We start from the raw sequence: 20340 nt of genomic DNA, 5'->3' as shown, positions 1-20340 counted from the left end.
CCCTCCTCCCCACTCATGGTTGAATTCCAAACCACCAAATGACAGCCAAAGCAAGACATGGGTCATGATGGTACCCACCCAGGGCCACAAATCATGTGTGCTACACACCTTGTGTGTTCTATCATGCCGTTCCCACTGTATCTTCTCTGAGCTCCACCCACCCAAAACTCCTCCATCCTTCACCTGTGGAAGCCCTTCCTGTTGGCCATGAGAGCTGAATGGAACGTCCATCTTCAGAAGCAGTGCAGTTTCAAAAACTTGAGTCAAGAGTCAAACAAAAGGGGGATATAACTGGTTTTATGCCCTACTTGTAAACTTCACAGAAGCATTTGACTGACCACTGTTGGAAATAGAGTACTGGTCTAAATGGTGAAAAAACAATTTGCCCAAGACCACAAAAAGAGGACAAGAGGGTATCTTTGCCATGAAAACCCCATGGACAGTACCAAAAGGCAAAAAGATATGACACCAGAAGATGAGCCCCTCAGGTCAGAAGGTGTCCAATATGCTACTGGGGAAGAGCAGAGGGCTAGTACTAGTAGCACCAGAAAGAATGAAGTGACTGGTTCAAAGCCGAAAGAACACTCAGTTGCTGATGTATCTGGTGGAGAAAGGAGAGTCCGATGCTGCAAAGATCTATACTATAGGAACCTGGAAAGTAAGATCCATGAATCAAGGCAGGCTGGATGTGGTCAAACAAGAGACGACAAAACTGAACATCGACATCTTAGGAATCAGTGAACTAAAATGGACAGCAATGGGTGAATTTACTTCAGATGACCATCGGGTATACTACTGTGGGCAAGAATCCCTCAGAAGAAATGGAGTAGCCTTCATAGTCAATAAAAGAGTAGGAAAAGCAGTACTGGGATACAATCTCCAAAATGACAAAATGATCTCAGTTCGAATCCAAGGCAAGCCATTCAACATCACAATAGTCCAAGTCTATGCCCCAACCACTGGTGCTGGAGGCTGAAGTTGACCAGTTCTATGAAGGCCTACAACACCTTCTAGAATTAACACCAAAAAATGATGTCCTTATCATCATGGGGGATTGGAATGCTAAAGTAGGAAGCCAAAAGATAACTGGAATAACAGGCAAGTTTGACCTTGGAGTACAAAATGAAGCAGGGCACAGGCTGGTAGAATTTTGTCAAGAGAATATGATGGTCATAGCAAACACTCTTTTCCAACAACCCAAGAGACGACTCTACACATGGACATCACCAGACTGTCAACACAGAAATCAGATTGATTATGTGTTCTGCAGCCAAAGATGGAGCAGCCCTGTACAGACAGTAAAAACTAGACCAGGAGCTGACTGTGGCTCAGATCATGAGCTTCTGGTTGCAAAATTTAGGCTTAAGTTGAAGAAAGTAGGGAAAAGCACTAGACCACTCAGGTATGACCTAAATCATATCCCTGATGAATATACAGTAGAGGTGACAAATAGATTTCAGAAATTAGATCTGATAGAGTGCCTGAAGAACTTTGGACGGAGGTTCGCAACATTGTACAAGAGGCAGCAACTAAAACCATCCCAAAGAAAAAGAAAAGCAAGAAAGCAAAATGGCTATCTGAGGAAGCTTTACAAATAGCTGAGAAAAGAAGGGAAGCGAAAGGCAAGGGAGAAAAAGAAAGATACACGCAATTGAATGCAGATTTCCAGAGAACAGGTAGAAGAGATAAGAATGCCTTCTTAAATGAAGAAGTGCAAAGAAATAGAAGAAAACAATAGAATAGGGAGGACAGAGATCTCTTCAAGAAAATTGGAGATGTGAAGGGAACATTTCATGCAAAGATGGGCATGATAAAGGACCAAAATGGCAGGGACCTAACAGAGGCAGAAGAGATTAAGAAGAGGTGGCAAGATTACACAGAAGAACTATGCAAGAAAGAGCTTAACGTCCCTGATAACCAGGATGGGGTGGTCACTGACCTTGAGCCAGACATCCTGGAATGTGAAGTCAAATGGGACTTAGGAAGTCTGAGCAACAGCAAAGCTAGTGGAAGTGACAGTATTCCAGCTGAGCTATTCAAAATCCTAAAAGATGATGCAGTAAAAGTGCTACACTCATTATGCCAGCAAATTTGGAAAACTCAACAGTGGCCACAGGATTGGAAAGGGTCAGTTTACATTCTGATTCCAAAGAAGGGCAATGCCAAAGAATGTTCAAACTACTGCACCATTGCACTCATTTCACCTGCTAGCAAAGTGATGCTCAAAATCCTACAAGTTAGGCTCCAGCAGTATGTGGACCGAGAACTACCAGAAGTACAGGCAGGATTTCAAAGAGGCAGAGGAACTAAAGATCAAATTGTCAACATACGCTGGATCATGGAGAAAGCTAGGGAGTTCCAGAAAAACATGTACTTCTGCTTCATTGACTATGCTAAAGCCTTTGATTGTGTGGATCACAACAAATTGTGGCAAGTTCTTAAAGAGATGGGAGTACCGGACCATCTTATTTGTCTCTTGAGAAACCTATATGTGGGTCAAGAAGCAACAGTGAGAACTGAACATGGAACCACTGATTGGATCAAAATTGAGAAAGGAGTTTGGCAGGACTGTATACTGTCATCCTGCCTATTTAACTTGTAAGTCAAATAGCACATCATGAGCACATCATGAGAAAGGCGGGGCTAGATGAATCACAAGTTAGAATTAAGATTGCTGGGAGAAATATCAACAGCCTCAGATATGCAGATGATACCAGTCTAATGGCAGAAAGTGAAGAGGAACTAAAGAGCCTCTTGATGTGGGTGAAGCAGGAGAGTGCAAAAGTTGGCTTGAAACTCAACATTAAGAAAACTAAGATCTTGGCATCCAGTCCTCTCACTTCCTGGCACATAGATGGGGAAGAAATGGAGGTAGTGACAGATTTTATTTTCCTGGGCTCCAAGATCACTGCAGATGGGGACTGCAGCCAAGAAATTAAAAGACGTTTGCTCCTGGGGAGGAAAGCTATGGTAAATCTAGACAGCGTACTAAAAAACAGAGACATCACCCTGCCAACAAAAGTGCGTATAGTCAAGGCTATGGTTTTCTCAGTTGCAATGTATGGCTGTGAAAGCTGGACCATAAGGAAGGCTGAGCGCCAAAGGATTGAGGCCTTTGAATTGTGGTGCTGGAGAATACTCCTGCGAGTCCCTTGGACCGCAAGGCAATCAAACCGGTCAGTCCTAGAGGAGATCAACCCTGACTGCTCTTTAGAAGGCAGATACTGAAGATGAAACTCAAATACTTTGGCCACCTAATGAGAAGGAAGGACTCCCTGGAGAAGACTCTGATGCTGGGAACAATAGATAGCAAAAGAAGAAGGGGACGGCAGAGAATGAGGTGGCTATATGGAGTCACTGAAGCAGTTGGTGTGAGCTTAAGTGGATTCTGGGGGATGGTGGAGGACAGGAAGGCCTGGAGAAATGTTGCCCATGGGGTTGTGATGGGTTGAACATGACTTCGTGACTAACAACAACATAAAGCTGGAGTAGCATATAATTATTTATAGTTATTTACAAGCTAGAGAATGCCTGGGTGCCTTTTCTGCCACCCTAACTGCATGGGGCAGTTATTCTAGAGGATGAGAGCCACCACTGAGAAGTCCTACCTTCAAGTTATTATGGGGCAACAGAACAACCAAGGCCTCCTCTGAAAATCTTAAAGTTAAGCTGTTTATACAGGAGAAGGTGGTCTATCAGGTATTCTGGTCATAAATCATTTAGAGCTTTGTATTTAAACAGCAAGAACAAGCAGCTGCTACAGCATATTAAACCAGATGGATCCCTGGTCAGCAAGATAACTTATGTATTTTGACCACATTATGTGTTCAAGCTCATTGGAAAAAGATATAATGCTTGGAATGTTCAGCTGCAAGAGAAAACCAGGTCACCAAAGAGCAAGGTGGTTAGACTCCATCAAAGAGGATGTGGGTCAAAGCATACTGCAGCTGAAAGAGGTGGCATGGGATTGGAAAGTAGGGTGAGATTGGCCCATGGAATCACTTATAGTCGGACATGACTGAACAGCTGAATAATGACAACAAGAACAAAGTCAACAACAGAACTTTCAACCTGGTTCAGTTGCTAATGTGCAAACAGCGCAGTTCTTTTAAGACAGTACATAGATGAGTGTCCCACTAAGCATTGTACACTAGTTGCTGTTTCTGGAAAAGCTCCACATAGAAGACATTATAGGAGTCCAATCAGGAGGCTACTGTGCATGCACTGATGAAGGTGTATCCAGGAGTACCCCCAAAATGCATACTTGCTCCTTTACAAGTTGTGCAACTCCAGCCAAAACAAGCAAACCTTCCAGTTCCCATACCTAAGAACTGCCCACCCACAGGGTCTCTGCCTTATCAGGTTTCAGCTTCCATTTATTGTCCAAATTGCAACTGCTCCAGGCATCATGTGACTCCTCCTGTTTCAGATGTCACAGGGAAATAGAGCTGCATGTTATCAACACCCTGGCATGTAATCTTTCCCAGCAACATCCTATAGATATTTAATTATATTGGAGACATGATTTGTAGCTCCCTACAATTCAACTGCCAAGGCGCTGAGGCTAAGTTGTCCAGTGATATTTCCTGGAACAACTCCCACAATGCCTCCAACTCCCAATTCACTCACACAGATCGGGAATATAATATGAGCAACACTATCAAAAGCCACTGAGAGATCAAGAAGTAGTAACAGGTTAAGCAAAGCCGATTCTGTACCAAAACCAGGCCTGAATATATGTAGATAATCAATTTCATACCAGAGCAGCTACCGCTGAGATGCCACTACTCTTTCAAGCATCTTAACTAGGAATGAGGTATTTGTGACAGTTGATATAGAGGTCTTACTCTGGGGAGAGTTTTTTCAAAGCACCACTATTTCTTTCAGTATTTTTAATCTTCCTAATAACAGATGTTCTATTGGTAGATTGCAAAAATGAACATAAAGCACTTTATCTCTCTCTGAATGCTACAAGCATAAAATACAGTGCAGTTTAAAATAGATAAACAAAACCATACTGGCGTGCATTATACTTACTTTCCACGACTTTTAATCACTTAGCTTTTCCCAAACAAGCCAGTGGGAAAACAAAGGTTGGAGTGCAATCCAGTAGATCCAAGCCCATTGCTACCTTAACACGGTCATACTCATAACCCACTTGTTGGAGAGCATGGGATTATGTCATTTCTGCTTGTTATGTATTCATACTGTGAAACTAAAGAAATCAGGAACCTCTGTTGAAATTGAGTGACATACAGCAACGCTGTCATTTCAAAGATTATCTTCTGTTATCTGATTTGATGATGTGTTTCCTAGCTCCAGGCATTTCATGTTCTTGTTTCAGACAGAAGATACAGTTTTTCAAAGTCAGGTTATGCATTTTTCTGAACTCTTTGATTCTAAAGGAGTGCACAATAGGATTCAAGGATGAATTGGCACAAGAGAGCAGAATGGTCACATTTTACCTTTGCCAGGGAATGTCACAGAAAAGTAAGTTCTGTTGGACAAAAAAGTCAGGTGGAGTTGGTACTGATCAGAGGCAACCAGCACACAATGACCAAGAGGAGGACAAAGGCCAAGAGTTTGACCATCTTGAACTCCCTGCCATAAACTGTTCCTTTCACAGCTGTTACATTTTGTTTCAGCTTTGTTTGGATGACATAGAGCAGCGATCCCCAACCTTTTTGGCACCAGGGACCAGTTTCATAGAAGACAATTTTTCCATGGATCAGGGGAGGGGATAGTTTTGGGATGATTCAAGCACATTACATTTATTGTACACTTTATTTCTATTATTATTACACTATAAATTATAATGAAATAATTATACAACTCACCATATGCAGAATCAGTGAGAGCCTTCCCATGGCCTGCAGCCCTGAAGTTCGGCTCTTTCCTGCTTCCCGGTTCCCTTGTCCCTCACATACACCTTCCCCAGCTTCTTTGCCCCACTTGCTGCCTGGCTCTGTTGCTGCCGCCGCCACCTTTCCCTCCTCCTTTCGCGGTCCTAGACCCAAAAAGATCCAACAATAATTTGTATTTCCAGCCACTCCCCAGCAGTGATGCTAGTGCTGGGGAGCAGCTGCAAATACAGATGAAGCTTTGCTCGCTCGCTCCCTGCTCACCTCCTGCTGTGTGGCTCAGTTTCTAACAGGCCACAGACTGGTACTAGTTAGTGGTCTGGGGGTTGGGGACCCCTGATATAGAAGACCTTTGTAGAGAGAACACACATTATTAGCAAAGGGACAAGGATTCAAGAAAAGAAACTGGAGTACATAATGTAATTCATACTCATCACATCCAGTAATAACATTACAAGTAGCTGGAACTTTGAGGGCTTCTTAGGTTCCATGGGCACCAAACATGGTATATCAACAGAAACATGAACCAGCAGAAGCTGAGAGCCATCCAAAATCTTCTCTTTGTGACAATTACACCTTGTACCTATTTGAAAATCTTAAACATACCACATTCTGTTTGATATTTTATAGATAGGTCCTTTCTTGTGGCACCATTGCATGCCATGAACTGGCTAGAATCAAGCACATTTTTTGGACCCCAAAAGCTCACCTTTGGAGGGATTTGTATGCATAAAATATATGTCAGACATGTGATAGCTGAATGGCAGCTTATTCAGTGGCAGCTGAATAGGCAGTGCAAATAAGTAATAACTATACTGAGTATGTGAATAAAACAAATGTTACAAGGAGGCCTTAGGTCTCCACTGCTTTAAAGGAAATTAAATTTAGTTAAACTGTCTCTGAAACTTATCGCTGCTTGAGGAAGTGGTGACTGCATAATAATACGATAAATAATAATTAAGCTATCAAACTGCAATCAACATAATATTGCAAAATTAAATAACATTTATTGTATTGTATTGTATGACATGCAGGAGAGTGGTGTGTGAATGGTATGTGTATCTCAACATTGTAGCAGTATGAATTATTAACACAAGTATAAAAGGATTATTGGAGGGAGTAGGAGAAATAGATACATAGAAGGTATTACATGCAAACAAAAAACGAAAAACATATAGGTTGCTATACTCATTAATTACTCATTTTAAATTGTGAGGCAGTAGCTCCTTCATGGCAATTCATCTAGGCCAACTGATTGGAAGTGAGTAGAGAGAAATAATAACCTAGCAATTTTGAGAAATGACCAACAACCAGCCAGTCTGAACAAATGGGGCTCAAAGCTAGTACTGCTGTCAGAATAGTTGTAGAAGTTTCCTTTCATATGTTTGTGCATTGGGAGAAAGTTCAGAGAGAGCATTAAATGAGCCATGGTCCTATTTAGGAATGTAATGGGTGATTAAAAGAAACATAGGCAACAGCCAGTGTGGCGTAGTGGTTAAGAGCATGGGACTGGGACTGAGGCGATTTGGGTTCTAGTCCCCGCTCAGCCATGGAGCCAACTGGGTGACTTTGGGCCTGTCACAGGCTCTCAGCTCAACCTACCTCACAGGGTTGTTGTTGTGGGGATAAGATGGAGGAGGAAAATGATGTAAGCTGCCTTGAGCCCTTTGTAGGAAAAAGGCAGGATATAAATCGAAAAATAAATTAAAAAAATTAAATTAAATTAAATTAAACAACAAGGCATAACTTAATGACAGTCACCATCAGATACTGGTCAATTGCTACGGCTAACAAGGATATGATGATCTTTTGTCATGCATCCATCAACATACAGCATGAAGAGGCAAGCTCAGAAGTGGAAGCACAGTCCCCAAATGTATTGCAAAAGCCAGGGGGATAACAAAGACTCCAGTGGTGATACTAGCCAGAGCCAGGAAAACCAATGCATGGCCATGCATATGGTGACCACAGACTTGCTACTCTCAGTCATCTTCGTCTCGAGGTTGTGCTGCCCTCACAGTTTGAAAGTCTAATAGACCAAAGCTAGTATTGAAGCAATTCTTCCAATCTGCTCACTGATTTAAAGATCACTCTTCCCAACACCAGAGCTTTCCTTCAAACAGAACAGCAGAACTATTCTCCAGCATTCTTTATAAAAAATAGCACTTGTGTAGTAATCCAGATGCTGGGAGAAGGATGGCATCTTTGGGCCCTCATTCTCAAGGACTGCTGGCTGGGTTTCAGGAGAATCAGAAATGGGATTTGAAGCAGTTAAAAGGGGAGTTGAGGAGTGTGGGCCATGCTGAGACACCAAGATGAGGGAGGTATCTTAAGGCTAATCTCTCCAGGGGAGCAGGTAGTTCCTGGGAATAACCAAGATGTACAGCCAGTGGCAGGAGACTCTGAGAATGATACAGACCAGGCAGCCATGGCTCTTGACTCCATGGCAATCAGCACATTGTCAGCAATTAGGCAATCAGTGTGCAGAGAGGAGCCATGCTCTCCTTCAGAAAGCCCCTCCTCAAAGGGATGTGGCCTGGGCATGTTCAGAAGGAGAGTTTTTGAAGGTGAATACTAGACTGGGTTCAACAAACTGCTCTGTGCATGCTCAGAGATCTGTTCTGAGTGATCTGTGCTTTTGGGTCAATAATGGAAAATGAAAACAATGAAAGGAATCATATAAACATTACCAGTAGGTTCTTCACAAGCAAGATAAGGCTAGCATTTCCATATGGCTGTTATTAAACATTCAGAAGTGTCACTCAAGGTTGAATTTTCAAAGCCGAGAAGCCAGATTGTTGCTTGCCTCTTCATTAGAATCCATACTGGATCTATTGGAATTCACACTGAGAGGCTTTTTAACAAATGTTTTAAAAGATTTATTTACTTACAATCTATATTTGACTTGCATGAAGAAGATATGTTGGTATTTTCATGCAGGAAATCTTGTTTCATTGTTTGCTGGTTAGATTAAAGAGGAAGCAAGAGAAGCACATGCTTCTTTGGTCATTGTGGAACAGAGAGAGAGGGCGAATGATCAGGTAACCTTTTGACTTTTCGGGTGAAGTGGGAGGAAAGGCACAAGGTCTTTTACCTTGAACTACAGCCTTGGTTGAAGCAGAGAGCTCAGTCTTCTTTTGTCTATGTAGAGAAGCTGTTTTGACTAATTAGCTTAATGCTGAAAGCTTCCATTTCGAGCATTTGGCAAAATTCCCTTCAGTCTATCCCTTAATTGCAGAAGACTTTAATGCAAGAACTGAAACCTCCCTGGTAGACCCATCCAATGATGGTGCTTACTTTTCTTTGAGCAGGGAAAACCTTAGAGATGCCCTGTGCTGTTCCAAAGAGAGACTTGTCAATTTTGCTGGAGTTTGCTTACCCCACTTTCCATCTAGAAGCAATTTATTTTAAATTGCTACAATTGTTGAGGATTCCTGGAGTGAATTCACATACATATCTTCCAAAAGAGCAAGAGTAGTTGACTCTTGCTCATCCCCAGTTTAAAATACGGGGCAATAATTTTGGAGTTGCGGCTAGTACTGATAATAATCATCTCCCCCTGGAACTATTTCTGGACAGTTCCGCCCCTTCAAAGTTGAAGACACAACCTTGTTAACTTTCTGGTTCACTGTTTATAACAAACCCTGAGAAGATAAAATGATGTCATGAAAGAGGCCAGGTTTTTAATAAGTCAGTTATTCTTGCTTAGGAAATGTTTTAGAGTAAATTTCTGTAACTACTTTCCCTCGTCAGGGTATTTCAGTCTTTGGAAAGTTATGCCATCCTACAGTTCAAACCCCTGCTAGTGTGACAACATGACCAAGGTTCATCAGGAATAAATGTCCAGCCAGGAATATGCTGTAATTCAGAACAATTTTCAATTTGCCTAAAGATTATACCATGAACATAATGAGCCTCAGCTCTCACATTCATCTTCTGAGCTCAGAAAATAATTTAAGATACTCTTATATTTCAAAGCAAATGAAGCTTTTCATGAATCATGGCAAATTCTGATATCTGCATCCATAACTCACAGCAACAAATTATTTTGGCAATTCCAGGAGCCTTAAGTAACAACAGCAGACGTTCTGAATGCCATATCCCTACCAGTATTTGGGAAACCATTTCTATGTTGATTTTAACAATACAGGTCCTTTAAACACTGCCCCCTGTTTACCACTTGATGCCTCTAAGTGGCCACCAGTTGACCCTGTCAGCTGATCTAATTCTCCAGTAAAAGCCAGGAGAGACCCCTGGCTCTGATGGCATGCCTTCGGAAATGCTTCAAAGTAACATCAGTTGCTGGTCTTCAGTACTGGCTTCCTTATTTTCTTTGATCACCCAGTCAAGCATTATTCCTACTGCCTGATTGAAGGCCTCTTTAATTCCAATTTACAAATGTAAAAAGTAGCACTAAAACTGATCTATCCAACTATTGGCCTATTAGTCTGCTATCAAAAGTAGGGAAGATCTTTGGCAGGTATTTGGGTCTCAAACTAAAGGCATGGATCAACAAGCATGATATATTGGGTACAGAGCAGATTGGTTTTAAACCTGGATGTTCTGCCTTAAACCACTGTTCTTCGAACACCTGGTTTATTGTTATTCCACCTGCAAAGGTGGTCAACTTCTTGCAGCTCTTAAAGATTTAAAGTCTGTATTCGACACCATATCTTACTCATGCTTGTGGGGGAAAAAAACTTGAATTCCTTTCCCCTAATAAAATATTTTTACTTTTGATTCAGTCCCTATACTATAATACTGTTGCCCAGGCACATTGTAGTACACAGGGTTAGTTCATCAAAAAGATCATCATGTCCTGTGGAGTAAGACAAGGCAGAGTGCTTGCTCCTAATTTGTATTTGGCAGACTTCCATCACATGCTTGAACCACTTCCATCCCATCCACCTAAGATTGGATTTATTCAAGTCTTTATTCTTCTGTATGCAGATGATACATTTCTGATCTCCCACACTAGGCTGGGTTTTAAGGGACTGCTATGTGGCTTTACTGACTACTGTGTAGAAAATTATTTCACAACTACACAAAATGCAAGATTTTTCCCCTAAATCGAAGGCCAGCTTTCTCTGCTCCATGAGGGGCTCTACAGTAGAGCATGTAGGCACCTATAAATACCTGGGTATATGATTTCATCAAACTGTCTTGAGAGTGCTTTCTCCCTTCCTCCACCTATGGAAATGTTTCCCAACAAATGTGTCCAAGTTTTTAAGGCCAATGTTATCTCACAGATATTACATGGGGCACCAGTTCAACTTCTATGTTGCTCCCTTGAAGGCATTCCATCTTTTCTCAGGGTGTTATTTGCCACACCTATGTGTGTTTCGGGAGCTGTTTAAAGCTAGAAACAGGATTAGATTCAGTAAGCTGTTTAGTTTGGATTCATGTTATCCATGTTTGGTTTGCTGCAGACCTCAACTCCTATAAACTCCCTGTTCTCTCAGACTCGGATTGATTCCTTTGAATCCCTCTGGCCAAAGGCAATGATGACCAAAATTACTTCAGTGGGGTTCTCTCTGAACTTGTTATTATTCAGGGATTTTGCTAGTGCAAAATCAATTGTAAAAGTGGCTGTTGGCCCTAACTTTACAGGAGCCCTGTGGTGTTGCCTGTAGACCTTGTTTGCCTCAGTCTATAGGTTTACCAGTAACATTTAGCAAAGAAAATGCTTTATCTACACTAGCTGATGGTCCCTAAATAAAGGAGACCTTTATTGCTTGCTAGATTAAGTGCACTTCTCTCTAAACGTTTGGATGGTAGATGCAACAGTATTATTCTATTATTTAAAAGATGTCCAAGTAATAATACTGAGACAGAATCCATACACAGCATGTTTCATTGCCATGTCGGTTCTTCCAGAAATGACCTTTTAAATTCTATTATACAGGCTTTTCCTGGTCAATCCATTGACTTTTTAACCATTTCATTCCTTAATGAAAGTTAGCTTGGATAAGTTAATTAATGGGGAAGTGGTAAAATTTTGGAATATGGCTATCACTATTAGACTTTGTATGATCAATTGTTTTTCCATAGACAAGTAATACTATTTATGTTTGTATTAAGTCCGTAAGTTGTATGGTCTATTGTTTGTAATAAAAATTGAAAGAATTAATTAATTTTACCTATGGCATTGACCTTTCCCCTCCCACACTGATTAGTGGATAGAATTATGTAATTTTAATGCAAGCAATGCTTGTAGGCGTATACCTAACAAAAAGAGAGAAACAAAGCAGAATTTTGTGGGAGAATTTGGGTCAGAAATCCCCAAATTCCCCTAGGCAGGAAACAAAGCAGGAAAACAACTCAAAGAATTCTTTGAAGCCAGCCATCAGTTTATCGAGAATAGATGCTTCAGGCAACCAGATGACTGTACACATGGACATCACCAGATGGCCCATATAAAAATCTAATAGACTACCTAATTGGAAGTAGGTATTGTGGACAAGTCCCTCCCCACCTTTTCTCTCTCCAGCAGACTATACAGAATAGGTGAAAGGATGACAGACTCCTTCAAAAAGGAATCCTTTGAGAAAGAACCTGCAGCATTATAGGTATCAATAGAACTATTTCAGGCTGTGGAAACTGAATCGGTCCAAATCCTAATAATAATATGTCAATACATATGGAAAACAAAATGGTGGCCCATAGACTAGAAATATTCAATATCATTCCAATCCCCAAGAAAGGAGATGTGAAGGTGTGCAGCAGTTATAGGACAAGCACACTAATTTCCCATTTAAGCAAAGTGATACTTAAGGTGTTGCAACACAGGATATTAGTCTAGATGGAGCAAGAAGCACCTGACATTAAAGCTGGATTCTGAAAGGAAGAACCATGTAAGCTCACATTGTAAACATACATTGGCTACTGGAGCGCACCAAGGATGTTCAGAAGAAGATCAGTTCTTGCTTAACTAACTACAGCAAAGACTTTGATGGTGGTTTGTTTGTTTGTTTGTTTGTTTGTTTGGAGTTTTTGTATGCCGTCCCATTCGCATGAGCCTCGGGAAGGTTCAGAAAGAAATGAGGATGCCTCCGCACTTGATTGCCCTGCTGTGTGACCTGTATTGCGGACAAGAGATACTTTTAGGACAGAAAGTAGAGAAACAGAACAGCTTCCAATAGATGCAGGTGTTAGCCAAGGTTGAATTTTACCTCCCTATCTCTTCTATCTGTATGCAGAACATATCTTAAAGAAAGCTAGATTAGCATCAGAAGAGGAACTTGAACTCCAGGTACATGAAGGCAACTACAATCTTGTGGTGATTACTGAAATGTGGTGGGGGTGATTCGCACAGTTGGACTTCAAAAATAGATGGGTCCAACCTCTTCAAATAAAATAGAAGGAATAAAAGGCTTGGGGAGTCATACTATACACCAGGAATACTTATATCTGCAGTGAATTACAGGAGGAGGAGCCAAGTGGCCATTGGGTCAATCTAAGAGGATAACAAAAATAACAGCAACATAGAAATTGGTGTCTACTACCATCCACCAAATCAAAGAGAAGACAAAGACATTATCTTTGAAAAACAATTAGCCAGTGTGACTAAAAGACATGATATGGTCATCATGGGCAGTTTCAACTTCTCTGTTATTTTCTAGGAGGCACATTCAGTTATACATGGCCCCTCCAAGAGATTCCTCCCATGTGGGGCTGATAATATCCTCCAGCAGATAGTGGAGGAAAAGACAAGGGTAACAGGTGCATTAGAATTAATACTAACCAGCAAAGATGATCTGGTAGATAGAGTAACAACCATGGGTTCCCTGGGTGAAAGTGACCACAGCATTCTTGAGTTCTCTTTTAAGAGGATGGCAAATGTCTGCTGCAGCCAAACATGTATCCTGGACTTCAAAAGGGCCAATTTTAAGAAATTCAAGTCAATGATAAGCAAAGTCCCCCGGCAACTCACCCTAAAGGAGAGAGGAGTCCAGGAGGGATGGGAAATGTTAAAAAAAATCTTAAAGCACAACTAATAACAACGAAGAAAAATAATAGAAAACTACCAATACAACAACAACAGCAAAACCCCCTCATGGCTCCATAAAAAAAGTTGCGATACAACTTAAGAGCTAAGGAGAAAATGTACAGGAAGTGGAAAGGTGGTCAAGCCTAAAAAGAAGAGTATAAACAGACAAAAAAACTTGCAAGGACAAGAGACAGGAAGGTGAAAGGAAGTTCGGAACTGAAACTAGTGAGGCATGCTAAAAATAATAAGAAAGTCTTCTACAGCTATGCACAAAATAAAAAACAAACAAAAGAGAGGCATACAACAAATTGTCAAGGATGGCAAAAAATAATAGAAGACAAGGAAAAGGCAGGGATTCCATCTCCTACTTCAAATCAATCTTCTTGCACAAAAGAAAATATGACCTACCTACAGAAGAGGTGATGCAAAATGAAAGGGAAGGATAGCAGCCTAAGACCAACAAACAAATGGTCAAGATGCATTCAGATCTCCAGGACCTGACAGCCTCCATCCTAGAGTATTAAAATAACCGGCACAAGAATACTCTGAGCCAGTATTAACAATATTTGAGAATTCTTGGAGAACAGGGGAAGTGCCAGTTGACTGGAGGAATACTGATGTGGTCCCCATCAACAAGAAAGGGAAGAAAGATGAACCAGGAACTATAGACCAGTTAGTCTAACTTCAATCTCTGGGAAAGTACTGGAGCAAATCATTAAAAAAGCAGTCTGTATACAACTTGTAGTGATAAGCACAAGCCAACATGGATTTCTTAAGAATCAGTCATGCCAAACCAACCTAATCTCCTTCTTTGACTGGGTTACCACCCAAAGGGACAGAGGAAATGCAGTCGACATTATTTACCTAGACTTTTGCAAGCCTTCAACACAGGGTCACAGATATCCTAATAAATAAAATAGCAAAATGTGTGCTTGAAAGAACTACTACTAGGTGGATTCACAACAGGCTTCAAAATAGGTCACAGAGAGTGACCATTAAGTGTAGTTTTTCAACCTAGAGAGAAATCACCAGTGGGGTACTGCAGGGTTCAGTCCTGGGACCAGTATTCTTCAACATCTTTATTAACAATCTTGATAAGGAAATCCAGGGCAAGATAATTGAATTTACAGATGATAATACACTAGGTGGAATAGCTTACACCCTGGAAGACCAAGGAAAGGAAAGGAAAGGAAAGGAAAGGAAAGGAAAGGAAAGGAAAGGAAAGATATCCAGAGAGATCTAGACAGTCTTGAATGCTGGACAGAAAACAAAATGAAATTCAGTGGAGAGAAATACCAAGTTCTCCACCTAGGCAACAAAACAAAACAAAACAAAACAAAACCAGCTGCATTGGTACAAGAAGGGGAATACTGGATTCAACAGCACTGAAAAAGACCTTGGAGTTCCTGTAGGGCAACAAGCTAAGTATATGAGCCAGCAGGGTGATGCAGCCACAAAAAAGTACCTCAAAGACTGTCACAAAGAAGGGAAAGACCTATTCTCATGCACTCCAGATTGTAGAACATAGAATAATGAACTTAAGCTACAGTACATGAGGTGCAGGTTAGATACAAAGAAGAATTTCTTGACTGTGAGAGCAGTACGACTGTGGAACCAGCTGCCAAGAGCGGTTGTGTGCTCTTCCACACTAGATGCATTCAAGAAGCAATTGGACAGTTATCTGATCAGGATGGTGTAATCAGCATCCTGCACTAGCAGGGAGTTGGACTTGATGGACTTCCTGGCCCCTTCTCACCCAGCTGTTCTGTGAATCTGTGATTCCTGAGATATTTTCAGCAATAGCCTGTTTTTCCTAAGAATGTTCTGAGATACATCAAAATTAAGCAAGTGAGGAAATTGTGAAAACAGACCTGCAAGGAAGTGGAACACATCTTCAAACAGAGAAGCAAATATTTGTGGGGAAGCTCTACACACTTACACTGTAATTTCAAGTTAAATTTAGCCTTGCTTTATCTAGCCAATTACTGTTGGCACTGACTGGAAGCAAGTCTCTTGGTTTCAGACAAGAATCCCTTCCTAGACATACCCAGAAATACCAGGGATCCAATCTAAGGCCTTCTGCACACTTGACCACTGAGCCACAGCCCCTAAAGCATAGCCAGTATCAAGCATGTTTACTTATCATCTGCTAAGGCCTCACGCAACAGCAGGACCCCCCGACAAGAACCCCCTCAAATTTCTCCTACTCCTCATCACTGCAACCTGCTCTTGCACTGGCCCCAAAAGTGGTGGTGCTGAGGAGGGACAATGAATACTTCACATCCTCAGCCGTTCTTTGACAGCAAACTGTACACACTGCTGTTTACTTCTCAGTGCACATATGGTCTAAAATATCAAGGGGGAAAGCCTGATTTTCACCATACCCTTGCAATTGGGAGTGGCTTATGTTCCTGCATCTGTTGAGGAGAGATTTGAAGCACTTTCTCCTTTGTGGTTTCAAGGCCAGATATATTCCTTCAACACTCCCTTTCACCACAGATACTCTTATCCCAACATCAGGCAGTTTTAACCGAAATGTAAATACATTTAGCTCACAATGAGCATCAGAAGCAACTTAAGAAAGATAGAGTCCAAAGAAAATCAAGAATGATAAGATGCAGCAGGACTGGGTGTCTTAGAGACCACACTGTATAGATCTCTATGCACTGTGACATGTCAAGCTTCCCTCTGTAAATACCGTATTTTTCGCTCTGTAAGACGCACTTTTTTCCCCCTCAAAAGTAAGGGGAAATGTCTGTGCGTCTTATAGAGCGAATGTGTGTGTGCCCGATGCCTGGGACGCTGCCGGCCCGCCTGCACCACCCGGCTGGCATGCACTCAGCGTGTGCTTCTCCCCCCCCCCCCCCCCCCCGGTGCAGGTGAGAGCTGTGCCGCTCAGGGGGAGCGGTGCGGAGGAAGAGCAGCTGTGGGCTTTAACCCGTCGGCCGCACGGAGAGACAGACTGCTCACCCCCACCGCCTGGGAAGACCTACCGCTGCGGCTGCGCCGCCTGGAAGACCACCACCGGCACACTGCCGGCCTGGCTGCACCACACCTGGCCGGAACACACTCGGCAAGCCCTGCTCCGCCCCCCTCCTCCGGCGCAGGTGAGAGCTGTTAATCACAGGTCAGTGTGTGTTTTCAAATGGCAACCCGTCTTTTAATGAAGCCCATGGGGAAGTGATGGGGAATGTGCCTTTGATTATCAAGAAGCTTTCCATGGATCCCTCCTCTAAAAACTAGGTGCGTCTTATAGAGCGAAAAATACGGTATCTGCATTTAGAAATATCTGGCTTTTTCATTTGTGGTTAAATACCACAAACAACATTGCTTGAAACCACTGACTTGCTCTTTGTTCTTAAGAATTTTCATACTTAAGTATCTGGAGTGCTTATCTACAGGAAGGTGTGGCAATGGCATTTGAGCAATTTATGATGACGAAGGCATCATGAGATACACGTGATCTTCCCTCATTAATGTCAAGATACTTAAACTCTAGTCAAAGCTTTTTTGGTTTTTGCTTCAGGAAAGTCACCAATTTCAAGCTATTTACACTTTCCTCAGCTTGAGGGCTGGGTCTGGGTTCCCAAGATGCCAGAACCTGGGATTATCATTTATATTGCCTTCGAGACTGTGATTGCAGTGTTTGCCATCCTAGGCAATATCCTGGTGATCTGGGTGGTGAAGTTTACCCCAGCGTTTCAGAAGACCATCTACTACTTCATTGTCTCATTGGCAGTAGCTGATATCACTGTTGGAATTGCCATGCCAGCGGCTATTGTAGTGAGCCTAGAAATCAGTATGATATACGAAGCCTGCCTCTTCATGTGTTGCCTGCTTGTGGCTTTTACTCAAGCCTCCATCCTGTCCTTGCTTGCCATAGCAATCGACAGATATTTGAAAGTGAGGCTGCTTGTCCGGTGAGTTATACCTGATTAGCTTATTTTTCAATGGTGGTTTGGATGCCAATATTTAAATGGTTATCTTGTGCAGAGTACTAATTTATATTCTTCAGCATAGATTTAAATAAGAATCTCCCCAGGGCTATCATTGTTGAAAATAAAGTCATTTTATAAGGACAGGGGAAAGAAAACAATCATAAACCTATGGTCATTCGTTTAATTCCTTGTACGAAGTCTCAGGAGTACCTTTGGGTATTAAACAGTTGTGCAAACCTAGCAGCAAGTAAACATTTATAGTTGCATACTTCAGAAAATTTCTTTAAAATGACTGGAATGTGTGCTGTTTTTACCATCAAGCATAGCTGCAAGTGCATTTTCAGACACTTGGAGAAATCTTTTTAAAGCTCACACGTTAAACCTGGTCACCGTAAGGGATATGGATAGCCAGAAATTAAATACAGTTCAGCTAAGGATTATTTTACTGAAAGAATTAAAGACATACATTCAAACAACCAAGCTTAGGTTCATCTTCCAAGCACCAGCTAACAGTGTTAGAATTATCTTAAACTGACAATTAAAACAGTCACACTATAAGTAATATGTTGAGTAATACACTAGCATCTATGGGGCAGGGACAGAAAAAATTCTGGCAGTGAGGAGGAAGGTAGAAATAATGAGAGGTAATGGAGAAAGAGGGAAAAAGGGGTTTTCAGTTACTAGTAAATTCAGAATAATGTTGTTTAAATAGCTAGTGATCATGAAAAAAAGAGTTGGCCAAGAATGTAGAATGCTTCCAAGTAATTATTGCATGCACTGAAATCATGTCTAAATAGATCTATTGGGAAGAGCCTTCCCAATAATCAAATCCTTTCTCAAGGGAAAAAACACCTCTAAAGTGGAGAGCTTAATGTAAGAGCATTACTTGCTTTTCACTAAAACTGCTCTTGACTGGGATCCCTAACACAGCAAGACCCATTTCACACTTTTAAATATACAGAGAGGTATAGAAATGTAATACTTGTTACGTTTTTATGTATGTCACTGTACAAAAAATGAAAACACCATTAGATACTTTAGAAGAGAAATAAAATGAACTACAACACTGCAATTTTGAATAAGATTTAAATTGATCCATAGTAAGTAATAAATATATTCATTTCTGTATGAGTATAAAACATATTGCCACTATGGAAAAATTATGCTTAAATTTCAATAAACCAACATCCAAATCCATGTATTTATCATTTTATAGGCTTTGCCTAAATTATAACTTCAGGGTGAGCTGTCCCTATTGTTTTTAATCACCAAGTAATGATTCAATGTTTCTGTTATTGATGGCAATATTCCAAGATCTCACTGAGCCATTCACTGTTATTTAAGATCTATCTGTTTTAAAGACTATCACATCATTTTCTTCCCTGAAACAGGTACAAAACCATAACTACTGAGAAAAGAATCTGGGTGATTCTGGCAGCCATCTGGCTCCTGTCACTACTGATGGGATTTGTTCCCATGTTCGGTTTCGCAGCAGAAAGCAGCAACAAAAATGTGACATGCAAGTTTATAAAAGTTATGAAAATGGAATACATGATATACTTGAGTTTCTTTGCTGGCACCCTTTTCCCACTGATTCTCATGTGTGTCCTTTATGCAAAGATTTTCTGCATCATCCGCACAAAGCTGAAACACTGTTCAGTGAACGTTACAAGGCAAAGAGTATTTTATAGACATGAGTTAAAGACTGCTAAGTCTTTGGTCCTGGTCCTCTTCTTATTTGCTGTCTGTTGGCTCCCAATGTGTATTATCAACTGCATCATACATTTCTATTCTAAAAATATCCCAAAACCTGTCATATACACAGGCATCCTTCTTTCACACTCCAATTCAGTCATGAACCCCATCATCTACGCTTTCAGAATAAAGAAGTTCCGAGAAGCCTGCAACCAGATTTTAAGAACCTATATTCTGTGTAGCAATCCGATACATAATCCATCTACTATAAACAGTTCATCTGAAATACTATAGCTGCCTTCTACAGAATCACACTGTTCTTCTACTTAGCTTAATACTGTTGGTTTTCACTGGCGCATCAAGGCATTAGAGGCCTTTCCCAACCCTCCAATCCTGCAAACCTGTATTTACAAGAAGTTCCAGAACTGAATCCGGGACCTTTAAGACAGAGCACATGCTTTGCTGCTGAGCTTGAGTACCTGCCTGGTACGTCACAGCGACAGTGATACATCAGGACCAGAATAAAGACATTGCACTTTCAAGCTCTGCCCAGAATGTGATCTACAGTTACTATTCTCACCTCTCTTATTCTTCCTCCTTCATTTGTTACTCCCCAATGTTGAAAGTTATACTGTACATTTCTTGGAACAAGATTCTGGTCTTTTAACTTGCATTACAATGTAAAACAACTTTGAAGCTATGGTAATAAAGAATGAAAGGGTCAACCGAGATCTGGATCCTGAAAAGAAGTAACAGTTTGTGACATCACAGCTTGGTGCTAATTACTTGAGCAGGGTTTAATCCATGTCTTGTTTTTCTCATTTTGTTCTTTCTTGGGAGATATATAGTCTAAGAC

At 41.2% G+C, this 20340-nt stretch overlaps 1 protein-coding gene across 1 annotated transcript in view; it reads left to right on the top strand.

Annotated features, from left to right (window-relative positions):
- The window catches only part of ADORA3 (adenosine A3 receptor), a 32384-nt gene extending 12606 nt beyond the window's left edge, over positions 1 to 19778 (top strand). The window contains exons 2-3 of the mRNA XM_044432029.1: positions 17510 to 17771; positions 19181 to 19778. Of these exons, the coding sequence (XP_044287964.1) occupies positions 17510 to 17771; positions 19181 to 19778 (860 nt within the window). The remainder of the gene's footprint in view (positions 1 to 17509; positions 17772 to 19180) is intronic.
- The last annotated feature ends 562 nt before the right edge of the window (positions 19779 to 20340 follow it).

Source organism: Varanus komodoensis, unplaced genomic scaffold (genome assembly GCF_004798865.1).
Source record: "Varanus komodoensis strain SLA01 unplaced genomic scaffold, ASM479886v1 scaffold1, whole genome shotgun sequence".
Lineage (NCBI taxonomy): Eukaryota > Metazoa > Chordata > Lepidosauria > Squamata > Varanidae > Varanus > Varanus komodoensis.
This window is presented reverse-complemented; position numbering and strand designations above follow the sequence as displayed.